This window comes from Micropterus dolomieu, linkage group LG05 (genome assembly GCF_021292245.1).
Source record: "Micropterus dolomieu isolate WLL.071019.BEF.003 ecotype Adirondacks linkage group LG05, ASM2129224v1, whole genome shotgun sequence".
Taxonomy (NCBI): Eukaryota; Metazoa; Chordata; class Actinopteri; order Centrarchiformes; family Centrarchidae; genus Micropterus; species Micropterus dolomieu.
The window spans coordinates 33,162,632-33,180,493 of record NC_060154.1 but is presented as its reverse complement, the minus strand read 5'-3'; the positions used below and the strand labels follow the sequence as shown (position 1 = coordinate 33,180,493).

The following is a 17,862-nucleotide window of genomic DNA, read 5'->3' as shown; positions in this document are numbered from 1 at the left end:
ACAGCCATTAGGAATGATAGGGTGAATGGAAAAGGTGGTGGGGTAGCAATGTTTGTGCAGAATGTGACAAGGTTTAGTTTGATGAGTGTAGAAAAAGCATGAAGCAATAGTAGTCAAATGCTGGACAGGAAGAGATGAACTAACAGTAATTAATTATTATAACCCTTGCAATAGATTAAACATAGAAACACTGAACACTGTGGGTGGGCAAACACGGGATAAAGTGGTATGTTGCAGTGATTTTAATGCACATAGTGCACTGTGGGGAAGTAGAAAGACAGATATTAATGGATTAATCATAGAGGAATTAATTGTGGATAAGGGATTAGGTTGCACGAATGATGGAAGTGGCACCATGTATAACAGCGTTCAATTTAGATGGAGCAGATTGGGACACAAAAATTATGTTCAATTCATTTTATTTATATAGCGCCAAATCACAGTTTTATCTCTGTTCCTCTCTCTCACCCCCAACCAGACGAGGCAAATGGCCGCCCACCCTGAGCCATGGTTCTGCTCGAGGCTTGCCTCTGTCGCCTAGTGCTGCTCTTGGTGGGTACTGTTAGGTTTCTGTAAATATCTTCACAGGGTACGGTCTAGACCTGCTCTTTATGAAAAGGGAAGGGGATGGAAGGAGAGAGAGAAGGGAGGGAGGCAGCCTACACAATATACACACAGAGGTACAGACAGTAAAGGTAATGTTGCTATAGACTGAATGAATAATGGTACAGATATTTACAGTAGTGTTAATGATCCATCCATCCATCGTCAACCGCTCATCCTGCGTACAGGGTCGCGGAGGTAGTGTTAATGATAATAATTGTAATGTTAATGATTATAATTACAATAATAACAATAGGACTAATAACAATAATTGCAACAGAGGGTGTCGAGCAGGAACATGGAGCAGCAGGTGACTCGCAACCACAGATCCAGACTCCACAGCTCCAGAGCCAGAAACACCTGCAGGAAGTAATAGGAGGAGAGAGGAGAGGGACGAGAAAGCACAAGACTACGGGAAAGGGAAGAAGGTGGTGTGGTTGTTTGTCTGGTGTTGTTTGATGTACCCTGCCTTTTGCCCAATGTCAGCTGGGATAGGCTCCAGCCCCCCCCGCGACCCTGTACATAGGATAAGCGGTGGACGATGGATGGAAGCATATACAAAGTGAAGAGGATTGGTCCGAGCACTGATCCCTGTGGAACCCCATGACTTACTTTGGCGTGCATGGAGGATTCATTGTTAACATGTACAAACTGAAATCGATCTGATAAATAAGACTTAAACCAGCTTAGAGCGGTTCGTTTATTGCCAATGAAATGTTTCAGTCTCTGTAATAGGATCTTATGGTCAATGGTATCAAATGCAGCGAAGAAAGTCACACAGCTGTTTGGCAACTGCTTTCTCAATGATCTTAGAGAGAAATGGAAGGTTAGATATAGGTCTATAGTTGGCTAAAACATCTGGCTCAAGGTTGGGCTTTTTCAGAAGAGGTTTAATTACAGCTACTTTTAAGTACTCTGGTACATAGCCTGTTAATAAAGACAGATTGATCATATCTAGTAGAGACGTGCTGACTAAGGATAAAAGTTCTTTAGGCAGCCTAGTCGGGATGGGGTCTAAGAGGCAGGTTGATGGTTTAGATGAAGAAATTATTGAAGTTATTTGGTAAAGATTGAGGGAAGCAAAACAGTCTAAACATATATCTGGTTTTACAGCTGTTTCTAAGGTTCCTGAGTTTGGAGATAAGTCAGTGCCAGTTGAGGGCAGGTCTTGGTGAATTTTGTTTCTAATAGTTAGACTTTTATCATTAAAGTAGCACATGAAGTCATAACTACTGAGAGCTATGGGAATACTTGGCTCAATAGAGCTGTGACTCTGTCAGCCTGGCTACAGTGCTGAAAAGAAACCTGGGGTTGTTCCCATTTTCCTTTATTAATGATGAGTAGTACACTGCTCTGGCATTACAGAGGGCCTTCCTATAAGTTTTAAGACTATCTTGCCAAATTAAACGAGAATTTTCCAGTTTGATGGAACGCCAGTTCCTCTCAAGTTTCCGCGAGATTTGCTTTAATTTGCAAGTTTCAGTATTATACCATGGAGCTAACCGTCTTTGTTTTATTATTTTCTTTTTTAGAGGGGCTACAGAGTCGAGTGTCATTTGCAGCGAGCCTGCAGCACTATCAACAAGATGATCGATTTTAGTCTAAAGCCATCCTAGAAGAATGTTGGGAACACAATAAGAGTAGCTGTTTCAGTTTTGGATGGGTGGGAAATGCTAAAGCAGAAAGCCTGGGCCTGTGCAGTATAAAATATAGTCCAGCAGTCCCACATCCAGATATTCCTCCATGTTTTTTTGTAAATCCATCCATTGACCTGAACATACAGCAAATAATCAAAAAGAAATCCAAGCAAGTACACTTAGGAAGAATAGCAGAAAGTTATATAGATAACCACATGGTGTTTACTGATGGCTCTTAAGATCCAGAGACTGGACAGACAGGAGCTGCCATATCCCAGCATACAAAACAGACATTAAACCCCAGATCATCTGTCAGTATATACAGTTTAGCTTATAGCCATTTTGATAGCATTGCAATGGGTAGAAGAAATTAATGAAGGCAAGGTGGTCATTGCATCAGATAGCTGGGCAGCGCTCACCAGTATTAAATCTGTTAAGTCCTGTAGGCTAGATCTGGTATTTAGTATTCATAGTTCTCTGTGTAGAATATAGCATAAGGGACTGACTGTTTGCTTTGTTTGGGTTCCTGCCCATGTAGGGGTAGAGGGAAAGGAAGACACTGATATTCTGGCAAAACAAGCTCTCAAATCAAAGTCAGTTGACATGTTTGTTTATTTGATTTCAAGTATGTTAGTCTGCAAATCATCTGTTCCACACTCCAGCCCGATAGGTGGCGGTGATGCTCCTGGTTGGTTGGCTGGTTGCTAACCGCCAATCAAATCAGAAGAAGAAGAAGAAGAAGAAGAAGAGGAAAAAAATGAGTTTTGTCTTGTGACCCGCTGAAGAGGAAGCGGCCGAAAGAGCTCCTGCTGTAAGTTGAACCGTTGTTACTTTTAGATAAAGCAAAAACTGCTGCGTTTAATATGCTACTTACGCCGATAACGATTTGTAATTAGGTCTGTAGCTGCAATGTATTCTCCGAGACAAAGAAAGATCTGGGGTTAATATTCAGTGCAAGTTTTGTTGTCAAACAAGTTTACGCAGAGTGAATTTTGACACAAAACTTGTGTGTTATAACGATAGTTAGGGTAGGTCACATTTCGAAAATTAATATTCGTACATTAGCGTTGGTTGCTTATCTTTCACTTTGTTTTTTTCTTTTCTGTTAAATTCTATAGAAAATCTTCATCTTAATTAGAAACAGCCAAAATGAACAAGTAACGCTATCTGTTTGTAGTAGTCTAATGCTCTTTCCTCCTGCCCCCATTATGTACTAATTTGACGCATCGATGCCATCTGTGCTATAACTCTTAGTTTAAGTCTGATTTTTCATTTTGACGGAGAGCAGGCTTGTAGGACCACTTTGTTGTAGGCTACGTGTGTGTAGAGATGTGAGACTGACAACTTCTCCATGTCTTTAGAGAGGAACTTGCAGAGACCCAATGAATCAATTATTGGGGAAGTTATGAGGAAACTAGTTTACTAGTCTACTTCTGTTTCCACTGACTCATGTCACTTCACAGTGATAGCAGACAACCTCAGGGTGACCCTCTGTCAATATCAGAGTAATCTGAAGTAGGTTTTAAAATATGGAGCCCTTAAAAATGTCTGATATTGTCACAGATTTTGCCAAGGTTCAAATTGATGTAAAAAGAAAACTGGCTCATTTCACAGAGGCGCAGCCCGCATCGGACACACTGATCTGCTTGTTTTGGCTTGTCGTAGCTGGGGTGGACAGTCATTGGGCTCCACATAGAGTCCGTTTGGGGGCGGAGCCTGTGTGAGAAAGCATAAAGGTCATGATGTGGTAACAGGCAGAGCCCTCGACTGATGGGCCCTGCTGCTCCATCGTCTGCAGTAGGGAAACCTTTGGGATGAATTAAGCAAGACTGCGAACCAGCCCTTCTCGTCCAACATCCGGACCTCACAAATGCGCTTATAGAGGAACGGTCAAAGTTTCCCTTAAACACACTCCTAAACGTTGTGGACAGACTTGCAAGAATAGTTGAAGCTGTTCTACAAGGGGTGGGCCAACTCCATATTGAACCCTACGGATTAAGAATAGGATGTCATTAACCTTCATGTGTATGTAAAGGCAAGCGTCCTAAAACTTTTGGCAACATTGTGTAGTTCTGATCTTCACCAAGGGTCACCCTGAGGTGGTCTGCTATTACTGTGAAGTGAAATGAGTTAAGGAAAACTTAAGCTTTTCTTTTTATATCAATGTACAATGGACAAATTCGGCGACAACATTAGACATTTTCCACGGCTGTAATTTAAAAAAAACATCAGATATATCTGATCTTCAATGTGGGACACTGAGGTTGTCTGTTATCACTGTGAAGTGACATGAGCCAGTGGAAACAGAAGCTTTTCTTTTTACATTAATCTAAAATGGTGAATTCAGTGACAATATTTGACATTTTCAAGTCCTGTAACTATTAAAACCTACATCAGAGAGGTCTGATATTGACTGGGGGTCTGCCATTACTGTGTAGTGAAATGAGGCAGTGGAAACAGAAGGTTTTGAATTTAGTAAGCATGTATTTATTTATTTATTTATTCATTCATTTATTCATTTATTTATTGTTTCTGCCACACCAATTGCATTATGTTCAGCAGAAGCTCACTTATATTTTGAAATCTGCTGCGACAAGATGTTACCATAATGCCTAGAAAAAACACGCCAGGGCTGGATTGACTGTGGTGAATAAAAACGGCGCCGTCAAGTCGGACACATTGTACCTGCGTGAACTTACTGTTAACTGAGATCAATGACTGATCTCGCGGCATTTTTCTTTGCAAATGCAAGAATGTGGTTCCAACTTTTTGCAACCGCAGAAAAGCAACTGCGGTCGCCGGACTCGGCACCTGCAACCCATCGATTGTGTATATATAAAAAGCTGTAACTGCCTTGCTCCTGTGAGGTTTTAAAGTCATGTGACATGGTGATGTTTTGCAGTGCCAGCGAAAGTAGGACACAATTTTTTAATTAACAAGATAACACACAAAACTCTCCTAGGGGAAGAAAAAACATAAATCAATTGGTACAAAACAATCACCGTCTGTGCAAATGAAAGATAGTCCTACAAACAATAACGATGGCCCGGGGCCAGTAAAAAGTAACGTCGGGACAGTTGAACTAGCAACTCACTGGCCCAGCAAAAACGGCAGTATTAAAAGAATGATAACAAATACAATCGCATTAGAAACTCAACATCCTGCAGTTGTTTTGCAGCTCTTGGTGCGCACTGTGTCCAATCCAGAATTGTGGTTACATGACAAGTGGTTGTCTAAGGCCTAGTCCACACGGACACGGGTATTTTTATAACCGGAGTTTTTCCTCCTTTTGTTTAAAAAATAATCCACAAGCGTTGATTTCCTAATATAATGGGGGTTTTTTTCAAAAGGAATTGGAAAATAATTGAGTGTAAGTAAATTGAATGAAGACTGCAGCTCTGCAGCTTCTTAAGATTAAAGCGGAGCTACCGTGTGTAGGAGTATAAATTAAGCTTTACCCTGAAATGATCCTAAACCACCCCCTAATAATAATAAGAAAAATAATAATTAGATTAAGATTTTTTTTTACACTGCATACATGTACTCAGCAAATAGAATTCGCTCTGCTTAGCTGCCGAGCAAAGTTATGACTCTCAAACAGTTTGAAGGAAGGTTGATTGCGGGCCTGGAGGCAGAGGCTTGGTCGCCCACAGGGATGTGTATGGCAGTTGGGAGCATTGTTGCCGGTGGGACTGCTGATTTCTTTGTGTTGAGCGTGGCCAGAGCTGCACTGGGAGAGCTGGCTCTTCAATCTAAATTAAATAGTACTAAGGCCCGCATGTTAGCGGCAGGGGACTTATGGGAACAAAGAGTTAAATCCAAGTGGGAAGATTCTGGTCTGAGACATGAATCCATTACGAAAGTTCCTTAAACTTGCATTCTGTTGAACGGTCAGCAGGGAGCGACTCTTCTGGTTGCAAAAAGAAGTCCGGTTCCATTAAAATTATGGTCCCATTTAGAGGAAAATGGACCATAAAGCAAAGTATGCTTATCGATGATTGACAAGTCGTTACCATGTCAATCAGGCTAGAGTGAGTCGTACCCACGGCACTGTGTAAATTTATCCAGCGCCGTTGAGAAAGGGTATTAGGAGTCGGCTGTTCACTTTTTCTACTGAGTACATTTAGTTTTAAGACTGTTTGCAAGACAAAATTGTCAGCCCTGTTAAAATGACGTGAATTACAGATGCACCTAGGTATGCAAGCTAGCTAGCTCAGCACACGGCTCCACCGTCTCATCCAAATATGTTCCAAATATGTTCACGTCCAGTGCTGCTGGCTGCAAAAACTCAACATGATGACGCCCTATCAGCCAAACTCAAGGCTTCAGAACGGCAGTCCACAATCCAACGGGTGATGTCACGATGACTACATCCACTTCTTATAAACAGTTTGTGGTTAAACGTAGGGGAATCTTTGGTGGACATCAGAATATTAGGAGTTTTCTCTCAAAATGTGATTAAATCAAGTAGGACTGACCCCAAATAGTCGAAGATTCGATGCTTCGATGGGCGGAGCCTGATTTGACTGTCAATCTCACAGTCGAAGCATCACAACGGAAACAAGGATCATGCCATTTTGGCAATATGGGGGTGCTTAATGTCTGATTTTACATAGAACTACCAGTTTTCTCTCAGTAAGTTAATATACAACCTCTTACAATATACATTTCAATGTTTAATGCTGTAAATAAACATGTAAAAACAGTAAAACTTTCAATAAATGTTTTTGAAGTGCGTGATTAAATCCAAAATTGTAACCCTAACTCTGAGTCGTCAGTGCGCATGTGTAAGCGTAGCGTGTATGTGTGGATGCAGTGGCAGTGGAGGAACGCTTGCTGAAGAAACCGAGCCCCAGCTTCACGGTGTTGTGCCGAGTTGTTCCCACCTCGCGAGACCTTAGGATAATTTTTCACCATTGAGAATATTTTATCGTTTTTAAATAGCTGGCTACTTGAAATAAACGTGCATGTAGTTGACGGCAGCAGCAATGCACGTAAAACTCTGCACAAGACAGGTGAATGACAGGCAAGAGAGAGAAAAGGATTTTCAAAAAGCCTCAGGTTAGCTGGAAATTTACAGTGCAAGTTGAATAAGTAGACTGCAGCTTCTCAAGATTAAAGTGGAGCTACCGTGTGTAACCCCCCCCCCGCTCTCAATCGCCGCGCACAAAAACATACATGATTTGACTATCAGTCGATTCTAGGCAAGACTTGACAAATCTGATTCGACTATGTAAATCCTTCGTCGGGGACAGCCCTAAAATCAAGGCATTACTGTAGGATTCAAATCTGGACTTTTTATGTTTAGGTGAAAGTTGGCTTCATAGTAAAATATCAGCCTCCTTCATTGAAGTGCCTGGGTATAAATGCTTTACAAAGAGGAGGGTTGGAGTAGCAATATATATTAGGGAATCCTTTTTAAGTGTAATATAATTGAGTTTGATTATGATGCTTTCATTGAATGCTTAGGTTATACGTTGAAACCCAAATCTATCCCCTGAGATGCATTTCCAAATTTTAGTTTTGTACAATCCCCAGGCAGTCAATGGACAAAGTGGTTACTGTGATGTAGAGACAGAGCTCAGTTAAAACTTTATGGATGAAAAATACTTTTGTTACAGATTAATAACTCACCAGTTTGAAACTCTTGCTCCAGTCTGTGTTGCCAAGCTGGTCGGCGACATGTAGCCTACAGCTGAATGAAAGCCGCCCTTCTTCTGATTGGCTAGTAGTCCATAACTAGGAACTGCGCATGTGCAACTCCCAACAAAGAGAATGTAGAGACAAGATGAATCACTCCATAGCTAAAACGAAGCCTTTAACACAGGGTGAAAAAAGGAGCTGCAGCAATGTGCAGCAATTTTTTTTTTTGGAAAATTAAACCATGTAAACCTGTTCTGGTACAACCCCTAAATAAGATTTTGAGCCTGAAAATGAGTATAATACCATCTCTTTAATGTGTTTGGAGAATGAACTTGCGGGTAACATGGGACAGCATTTTGAAATGTGGTGATCGAAATGCATGTTGCATGTAATGATTTAATGAATATTGTTGATAAATAATTTGCAAGTATCTTAAGAAAATAAACTCCAAGAGGAAGAAATCTTTTCCATGGATTAATGTGTCGATCATACAAATAATGAAGCAAAGAAATTAAGCACTTTTTAAAGAGTTAAATGAATACTGCTTACTGGTAACTAAAGATCTGTATTAATATTACATTAATATGATAACAGAAGCAAAGGGCAATAATTTGCTAATTTGGAAACAAATGAATAGTTTACTGAAATCACAGAATAATATTTAAAAAATATACATGAACTTAAAATAGGAAATACAATTATTTCAGAAAGTGGACAACTTGCATAAGCTTTTAATGAGTATTTTATTGAGTCAGTAGAGGAGCTTGCCAATAACTTTGGACAGACCGGCTGGCCCATGGATAACACTAAGTGAAGAGAAAGATGGGGCATTTGAACTGTAACAAATCACCTAAAATCAAGTCGTTGAGATTATCAGTAAATTCAAAAGATTTTGAATCTGGATATTTCCTTTTTGAAGAGGCATTGTCACATATTTCCTGAACCATTAACTTGCTCAACATTTCTTTGTCTAGTGGGGAGTTTCCAGAAATGTGGAAAAAAGCAAGAGTACTACCTATTTTTAAATCTGGTGCAGCTGAGCAGGTGGATAATTACCGGCCAACAAGTATCCTGCCTGTCTTTTCAAAGGTTTTTGAAAAGATTGTGGCAATTAATGAATCATTTATAAATAAATAATTATCTACACCCACTGCAATTTGGGCTCTGTAGGGAACCCTAAGTTCCCCTTTAAAAAAGCTTTCAATACAGTTAATCATAATGTTCTTGTTTCCAAACTTTCAAAGTAAAATTTTTCAGAGAAAACTTTGGCTTGGTTTAAATCATATCTTACAAATTTTGAACAATGTGTCATTATCAATAAAAAAACCTCATCTTTTTGTGTGTAACATGAATCCCTCAGGGATGCTAGGACTGACCCTCTGTAGTCTATTCATAGTTTTCAGTCACGTGACATGCGCGGTGACCTAAAGGGCAAAACAACGGACCAACATAGCGGCTCACACCACGAATCTCCCGTAGAGATGCCGCAAAAGCAGTCAAATTTTATTTGTAAAATTGATTTGGATTAACTGATCCATATAACGTTACAGCATCCGCTGCCGCATTTCTACCGTTATAAACCACCATGTCCCTGCGGCCGCCCGGACTGCAGTAATGTTTACTTTTACCTTCTGGGGAATCCCTCACCTAACACAGCCCATGCTTGTCTCCTCGATTAGTAAATCTGAAAGCACAACAACCATCCAGCATTTTGGCAACACAAAAAGTAACAAACTGTAACAGTATATCACTTGCATATTGGCTGGCAGGCAATGGAAATTAATGTCTTTTTGCCCTCCAAGGGTGAGTGTGATGTCATGTGAAAACTATGAATATATAGAGGGTATGCGCATGATGTCACAGGTCGCAGTTACACTCACTGAGTGGCAGAAAGACGAGCAGCAGTGTTGCCTTGAATCAGCTAAAACACAAACAACACATCTAAAATGGGAAAGAGCTGGACTACTGGTTCTTTGGTAAGCAGTAAGGATCACTGTCGAGTCCAACTGCCTTTAATTTGAGCAAATAATCACTTGTTTTACTCCGTTTGCTAAACGCAGCTATGGTAACAAGTGTTTTGCAACTCAGTCCAGCATGTTCCAGAAGGGGAAGTGACATCAACGCATACCCACTATAAATGACCTTCCGGAATCTTGCTGGTCTCCAAATGTATGTGGATGATGTATATACGCATATAATAAATCAGTTAACGCAGTGGCAGATCAATTATCACTGCACCTGGAGGCTATAGCCAGAAGGCCACAAAATTCTTGTCTTTTGTTGACACTTAAGGTAAAAAAAAAAAACTGTTTTTCTTCAGGTAGACCATCAGTTTTACAAAAATTAGATGTCAAGCTGCAATAAATTAAATATGTAGATGTTGCCTAAATGTAGGTTGGACTATACATGAGCATACTCACAAATATACAAACAGGAAAATATAATAAAATGATAGCATAAAATTATATTGTATTACTTTATCACACATAAGCAGATGGATAGCATTTATGTTACAGCTTTACAGAAGAACTCAGCAGGAGCACAGTCTGTAAATGCCCCCCATGCAGCTTTGATGTGCCTAAAAGCTAACATTACAGTAACTTTTGTTCTACAGAGGTGAAATAGAGTAAGAAAATGTCTGTTGCTTTTTACCTGTTAACATCTTGGCTTCTTCACTGGTTGTTGACATAAGTGTAGTAATACAGTAACAAAAGTATTAAAAAGTCTTAAATTTTACATTCTAAAAATAACGCCTTTAAAAGTATTCGATTACAAAAGTCTTAAATATATTCTTTTCCGTTCGTAGGGTTAAATAAATGCCCCAACATCATACTTTTTTTTTGTTTGTTTTTCTGTGTGTGACTTCACAATTTACTCCGTTTGGAGTGACTTGGTTGTTGTACAACAGTACAGTTAGTGTTTACGTCAATGTTTAGCTTAATGCTCTTGAGTGTGGAGTGTTCGTGGTGCACAAGCTCTGCCGTGAGTCAGTTAAGCCTTGATTATACTTTCCGCGTCTGCGAGTATGCAATGGTCCGCGTGACGAAAAAATCGTGTCCGCCAAGCTGAAGGTAGTATAAACAGAAGCAGTCCGTGTCCCCTCCAGAGTATATTCAAGGCTTTAGTGATGGGAAAGGTGACTCTTTCGACAGACTCAAATCTTCAAATCTCGTTCATTAAAATGAACTAATCTCTTTTTGAGTCATTTCGTACATTTGAACTAGGCTGGTTATTGCGGCGCTGCAGCCCTCTAGTGGGCGATTTAAAAAAACAAACAAAAAAGAGAAACCAAAAACACCACAGTTCTCAAACACAGAAGGCTTGCTTTAATTGACAAAGTATAATGCACCAATTCACCTCTTGATCATTCTCTATCGTTCTATAAAGCCCCATGGGGCCACAACCAAATTCAAACCATGTAAAAACAAAAATATGTTGTCAGTATTCAATCACCACTACTCGGGCTAAATCTGTCCATTTTCATAGTCTTTCCTGAGTATACAAATAGACCTGCTATATATGTATATATAATTATAATTACTATCATTATTTCTCTAAAGTGCTCATTCATACAGTAGCCTCAAATGTCCCTATCCATGAGTAAAATCTAAATATTAACATCAGATTTTCTGGAAATATATTGAAGTAATAAGCTTGACACACTATATGAATGAACACATGAATATGTTCTTTTAGGTTCGCAGTATCCATCATTTTGCAGTAATGTCTGGTCTGGTCTTGTCAAAGAGATGGCTACCTGCTCACCTGCTCCTCCTGTGGATGCTGAACAACATCTCTGGTGACTGTTTACCAGCTTCACTGTAACATTAATTTCAATGAGGCCACTGACTTGACATGACAAAATTTAGGGTTTGTTTTCAAAGAGTTGAAGCTGGATGTATTTTGACATGCAATCATTTTTTCCATGTAGTAGCTAAATGTTCATAAACATCACAATTTTAAAAATGTTCAAGATTTACAGTCATGATTATAATAATTGTACAATTTGCAAATAAATGCTATATGATGATGCCAGTCTATTCTCTTATGATGCCAACCTATGTACTGTATGTTTGTGTGAGCATCTAGGATTGATGGTTCATTTTGTTCAATTTCTGTCTGTCCTCCAGAGTCCAGAGTATATTTCTTTGCTCCTGATGCTGTCACACTTGAGGAATATTCTAAAGCCAACATCACCATAACTTCAAGGTAACCTCAAACACTGTCTCCTCAACAGTTTCAGAAAAGTCACATTATAGCAAAAAAACACCAAAAACAAGGTTCTTGCACTGCATGTTCTGCTTTGCTCTGGTAAGTATTCTTGGAAGCGAGTAGGGGAGATTGTAGGAGCTGAATGTATTTGTATAACCTGTCATGATCTATTCTGATTAGCAGGTGTAATTACTTTTTAAAAACACAGAGGCCACAGTTGAATTGTTATAGGCAATATGCAGCAGGGTCAGTATTCTGTATGACAGCAGATGTAATGTAATGAAGGAGCCTTGAGAGTTAACACAACAGACGTCCTGTCTCATCAACATGCTTATAACTTCATAAAAAATTGTTTGAACAGATGTGTACCTAAAAGTATCAAAGATGACTAGGGTTGGGCTGACAGACATCACGATGTTGAGCCGTCACCATGAATTATCTGATTAGGTAATAATAGCCATGATAGACAAATAAAATATTACTACTAAATCGGAATAAAATAATGAAGTTGTTCCGGATCACAATACCTGTATTTTGAAAAAGGCTAAAACACGGAATTTCCATTTTACATTCAAAAGAGTTTAACACAATTACAACACTCATTTTACTGTACAAATAGGTTGAGTAACACTACCCACTGTGCTGAACACTCATTCAGATGGAGCACTGGTAACACACATGCACTAATATTTACATGCAAAGCTGGTCATGAGAGGGAACTGTCCCTAGTTAGCTTTCCACCAAGTTAGTGGGTCTTCTTCTCCATCATCAGGCATTTCCTGTAGGTACATCAGCATCTCTGCTTCAGCTTTTTTAATCAGCAGTGAGCACGGCTGCGGTAGGTGCTCTTAGGTGGCCTATCCCAAGAAGGCTGCCAGAGAACCTTTTTACTTCTTAGGTATCATGTGATCCCCTCTGTATCTTGTTTCAAGCTGACCTGGCAGCTCATATTGCTTGTCAGATGTCTGCTGCATGGCCTTAAATGGCTCTTCTTTATGGTATAAAACTAAACCATTTCTTTTGCTAGGTAGCGAGTTACAGCATCAGTACACTACTTCCACACATCACTGTCAAGCTTGTACTTTTTACTTTTGGCAAAATCCTCAGATATGGTTGGTTGTTTGCTTGCTGTTTTGATAGAGCCAGTTGTGTGTGATGGCAGTGTATTCTGCAGTATGGTGCAAATGGTCACGTAAATTTATTGTCTGTCCATCTCTCCAGCTGTTGGTACACTGGCAGGTTTAGATTTAGTTTAGATTCGACCTCTAATTTGTTAATTCTAAGTCCTAACTCAATAATTATATTGTTCAACATTTTATAATTTGCTGTAACACGTCAAACTTTTTTTTAATGTCCTGCCCCATTCAAGCTGTGATTGGTTAACAAAAAGTGACTGACAAGCACGTCGGCTCTGTGAAAAGTTGAACATGTTGACCACTAAACGCACCGATATAGCTAACTTTAAATGGCCAGCGAACCACACCCAAACCTGCTTTATCTTCTCACAGTTTCCATCTGTCTTACCGCTTTAGCTGCTGACAGCGACTCTGTCACAGAGCGACTGGAGCGCCGACTTTTCTGTCGGTGCTCTGGTGGCAAGTCCGACTATGTTTAGAATGATTAGTGGCGGGGAGGAGGGTTACGGTAGGATGTTGTCTTAAAAGTTACTGGCACACTGCTCATAAATAATTTTTCTCATTGCACGTAGGCATATCTGTTTTTAGGGCACATGTGAGAGCCCGATGTGGGCAGAGATAATGAGCAAACTGTAGCACACACAGAGAAGAGTGTGTCACACACACCTTTTCTGTTTTATTAAATCGCACACTTTTTGCAGTTATGTAATCGCACATGACGACATTGCAATTAGATTAATTGTGCAGCCCTAGCATCATTGCACTGGGTCACCCAGGGGCCCAAATCTTTCCACTCTGTTTTAGTGGGTTTGGCCAATGGCACATACATTCTGTAAAGTCTTCACATCTGCACAAAACCCATTTTCCCAGAACAAGTTAGTTCATGTTAGTAATCCTGTCTCCTTAACCCTGAGCAAATTAAAAGAAGTCAGTTCGTGACACTAGTGTCAAACTGTGTACAAAATATCCACTTCCCCTTTAACATTCTGTTTGGCAAATTTAATCAGGCTGTGGTGATGTCTGATCCCATGAATGGGCTGCCAAACTCTGTTGAATCTTTGCATCAGCGTTCTGAAACAAGGATCATACCATTTTCACTTTTTAGAGAGAGCTCAATGTCACTCATTGAACTACTGGTTTTCTCACCCTACGTTAATATACAGCCTATAAATATTAACATATAATGCTGTAAATAAAAACATGAGAAGAAAGAAGCTTTTAATAAATCATTTAATCTTGGACTTATCTATGAACTTTGTTTCCGTAACCCTTAAGGCAGGGTGTGATTCTTAAATTCAGTCTAGTTCAATCCGAGATTTGACACACTTCTGTTTTCTGTTAGCTAGGGCAAATTAAATTTCTGATATTATTGTTTTAAAAGCTGTAGCTTTGCCCTCTAAACTACGACTGTGGTTGTGAGTGGCATGCTATAGTCCTACAGTGGCAGCTTAAACTGAAAAACATGTCAAACCAGATGTGTTTCATCCATCCATCGTCAACCGCTTATCCTGTGTACAGGGTCGTGGGGGGCTGGAGCCAATCCCAGCTTACATTGGGCAAAAGGTGTGGTACACCCTGGACAGGTCGCCAGTCCATCGCAGGAGATGTGTTTCAATTCAGTTTTACTTATAAAGTGTCAATTCATGCGTTTTAGCTGTGTCTTTTCTGCAGTGGCCATGTAACATCTTATACAACACTCACACTATGCACAGTACTAAACCGCTGTAATACACAGCTGTATTGAAGCTGCTGATGTACTGATTTTTGCCTAATGACAAATCTACAAAAGCATATATACTCAGCAATCCAGTTTGTAAAAGTAACTGTCATGATCACTGTTGTTCTGATTGGATTTTTGTGTCTTTTTCTAGTTCCCCCATCAACAATTCAGCTGTGATTCACTTAAATGTAACCTACAGCTCCAAATGGAACTACTCATCTATAATCACAGTGCCTGACCAGGTAACTCATGGCACACAAAAAAGAAAACGTTATACTGCATTTTGCAGCAGGGAAACATACTTTCAAACTAGTCTTCTTCTGGGCTAGTCTGGGTGGATGGATGGGGATGGATGACATGGTTTTGTATCTGTGTGGTCTGTTGTACATGCAACACCCAGATGTGATCAGTGTTTCCCACATATAGACTTTACTTGGGCGGGCCGCCCAGGCATGTTAACGGCCGCCCAGGTTTATTCGGTGACCCATTTTGCAGACACAGTGAGATACTATCTGCGTTACAAGACACAGACACGGGGGGTATTTTTCGAACACAGTATAGGTACTGCAACAATGAACACACCTAATGCAGATGTCATTCGGTACCAAGTTGTTTTCGATTTTTTTGATAGGATACATCATTGACAAGAACTGAAGGGAAAAGCAAAGTCAGAAGATTCAAGTAGTGAGGAAACAGTAAAATAAGGTGGCTAGAATTAAAATGGTGAAACAAGAAATAAAAATTTCTCTGTGCCAAACAGCTCCATTGTTGTCCAGAAAAGAGATTAAAATGCCTCAAATACAAAGACCAGAGCACATCTCTGTACACTTAAACCATGTGAAATTCAATATTACTCAACATTGCGTATACTGAGTTCAAGATTAATAGCATGGAGACAATCATCATGTTTACATATGTACTTAATACTTACCAAGTTGTTGACTAAAACCTCTTGGGTTTATGTTGTTTTTGTTTAGGTGTTGCTGCCACTGGAGGCAACCTCAGTCAGTTTCAATGTGACTACCCATGATGTCGGTCAGGTGACTACATATGTGCTTAGCAACAACACAGACCTCAACAGGTTGGTATATGTGTGACATGAGACGTAACGTTTTCTGTTTTCATTAATTCCAACCTGTTCGCTGTTCCATCAGTCCAGCACAAAATCATATTATCCAGTAAGTAGAATAAATGAACAGGGGTTTGTCTTGTGGACAATGATGTCTGACAGCTAACACTGTAGTACAGAAAATATTCACATAATATTGCAACTGTCTTGCCAGAGACTAACATAATAGGTAGTTGAGTCAGCAGAGTTGGCGTCCCTTTAATCTCACTCTTGCAATGCTCTGCCCTCCTTCCAGTATTTCTTTAAAAAAAGAAGTGAGCCAAAATGAGTTAAGGTAGGGCTAAAGTAATGTCCACACAAATGTATTCTTTCTTTAGTCCTCGACACTAATCCATTGTTTGCTCCCTCAGGTGACTCTTATTATTGTAACCATAGTTCTCAGCCATTGCTGAAGTGATGTTAGTAATGTTATGCTCCACACAGACCCATTGTTGCCTGTTAATAAACTCCGTTTAACTCGCACTGTTATCTGACACAGATCTCACACATATACCTCTAATTTGGGTTTAAACACAACCACACACAGACACAACTGTGCCTAATGTAAAAAACATTAAGCAGAGTTTTTGTTTTTACAAGTTTCTTACACTATTTTATCTCTAAATCCATTTCTGAGAAGGCGAGAAATCAACTGTGTAGACTTTGAATATTGGCAGTGATGATGGCAAATTGAAAATGTGCTCAGACGTTTTCGGGAGCTCCACAAGTGCCAGTGGGGAAAGCTAATGAGCCAGCCGGCCAGTCAGCTCACATAGCCATCCGTCCTTACAGTCACACAGACCACTGCAGCAGACGAGTCCAGCAACAATGGCACAGGAAAGACCCACAGCTGTAAGAGCGTTTTTATGTTCGTACCGCTGTTATTCTGACATTACATTTTGAGTAACTACAGTCGTGAACACCTTCTTTAATAATCCTCAATCTCCTCCCATTTAGGTGGGGTGTGTACGTGATCTCCTCTATATATGGTGGCCTCTTGTACAAATTTAACAAATTTTTATTAATTATTTTACTTTTGTCTGTTAAAATTAACTTTTTTTAACTATATAACTTCGCCACAACATTGTTTTTATATTTAGGGCCCGAGCACGACCGTGTGAGGTCCCTATTGAATTTGCTCGGATTATATTTAGGGCCCGAGCACGACCGTGTGAGGTCCCTATTGAATTTGCTCGGATTATTTTTTTTTTTAGGGCCCGAGCACGACCGTGTGAGGTCCCTATTGAATTTGCTCGGATTATTTTTTATTTTTTATTTTTTTTTCTGCAAAGTAGGCCCAAATGACATGGCCTAAACATTCTCGAAAACTCACCAAAATTTGCAAACATGTCAGAACCGGTGAAAAATTTCGTATTCTACAAGTTTCGCACATGGGCGTTGCAAAATGACTCGCTAGCGCCACCTAGAAAATTGGAAAAAATTAGCCCCTCGTTCACGTTCAACCTACATGTACGAAATTTTCTGGGGACATGTATCGTATCAAGACGCACAAAAAAGCCTCAAGAACCCATAGCCTAAAGTAAACAGGAAGTCGGCCATTTTGAATTTTATGGCCATTTTGGGATGATTTACACACTTCGTACTTTAACGAACTCCTCCTAGGGATTTAGTCCGACCGACCTCAAATTTGTGCTGTGCCTTCTAAAGGCATTGACGATGAAAAGTTGTGCTATTTGCGCGTTTCCGTCAATGGGCGTGTCCGTGGCGTCGATGATTCGCCATGAAACAGGAAGTTGTTGTAACTTCAGTGTACATGCTCACATCTGGACCAAACTGTACATC

The 17,862-nt window shown here is 39.9% G+C and overlaps 1 protein-coding gene and 1 long non-coding RNA gene across 7 annotated transcripts in view; one reads left to right on the top strand and one right to left on the bottom strand.

The window, feature by feature from the left end:
* The first annotated feature begins 2,911 nt into the window (after positions 1–2,911).
* ctns (cystinosin, lysosomal cystine transporter) overlaps positions 2,912–17,862 on the top strand; it is a 51,121-nt gene continuing 36,170 nt past the window's right edge. For 3 of the 6 annotated variants that reach the window (XM_046049199.1, XM_046049198.1, XM_046049197.1), the window contains exon 1: positions 15,929–16,032. Coding sequence is in view for 3 of the 6 variants with exons in the window: in XM_046049196.1 (XP_045905152.1) it covers positions 11,607–11,682; positions 12,014–12,092; positions 15,103–15,193; positions 15,929–16,032 (350 nt within the window). In the remaining 3 variants the exon portion in view is untranslated. Of the gene's footprint in view, positions 3,052–10,061; positions 10,176–11,579; positions 11,683–12,013; positions 12,093–15,102; positions 15,194–15,928; positions 16,033–17,862 lie in introns of those variants that run through there. The other 3 variants (XM_046049196.1, XM_046049194.1, XM_046049195.1) reach the window with 3 other exon arrangements.
* Positions 8,608–9,806, bottom strand: LOC123970863. Its single transcript, XR_006825083.1, has 2 exons — positions 9,764–9,806; positions 8,608–9,567 (listed from the first exon to the last, which is right to left on the bottom strand). It is a non-coding gene; the product is annotated as an uncharacterized LOC123970863 (long non-coding RNA).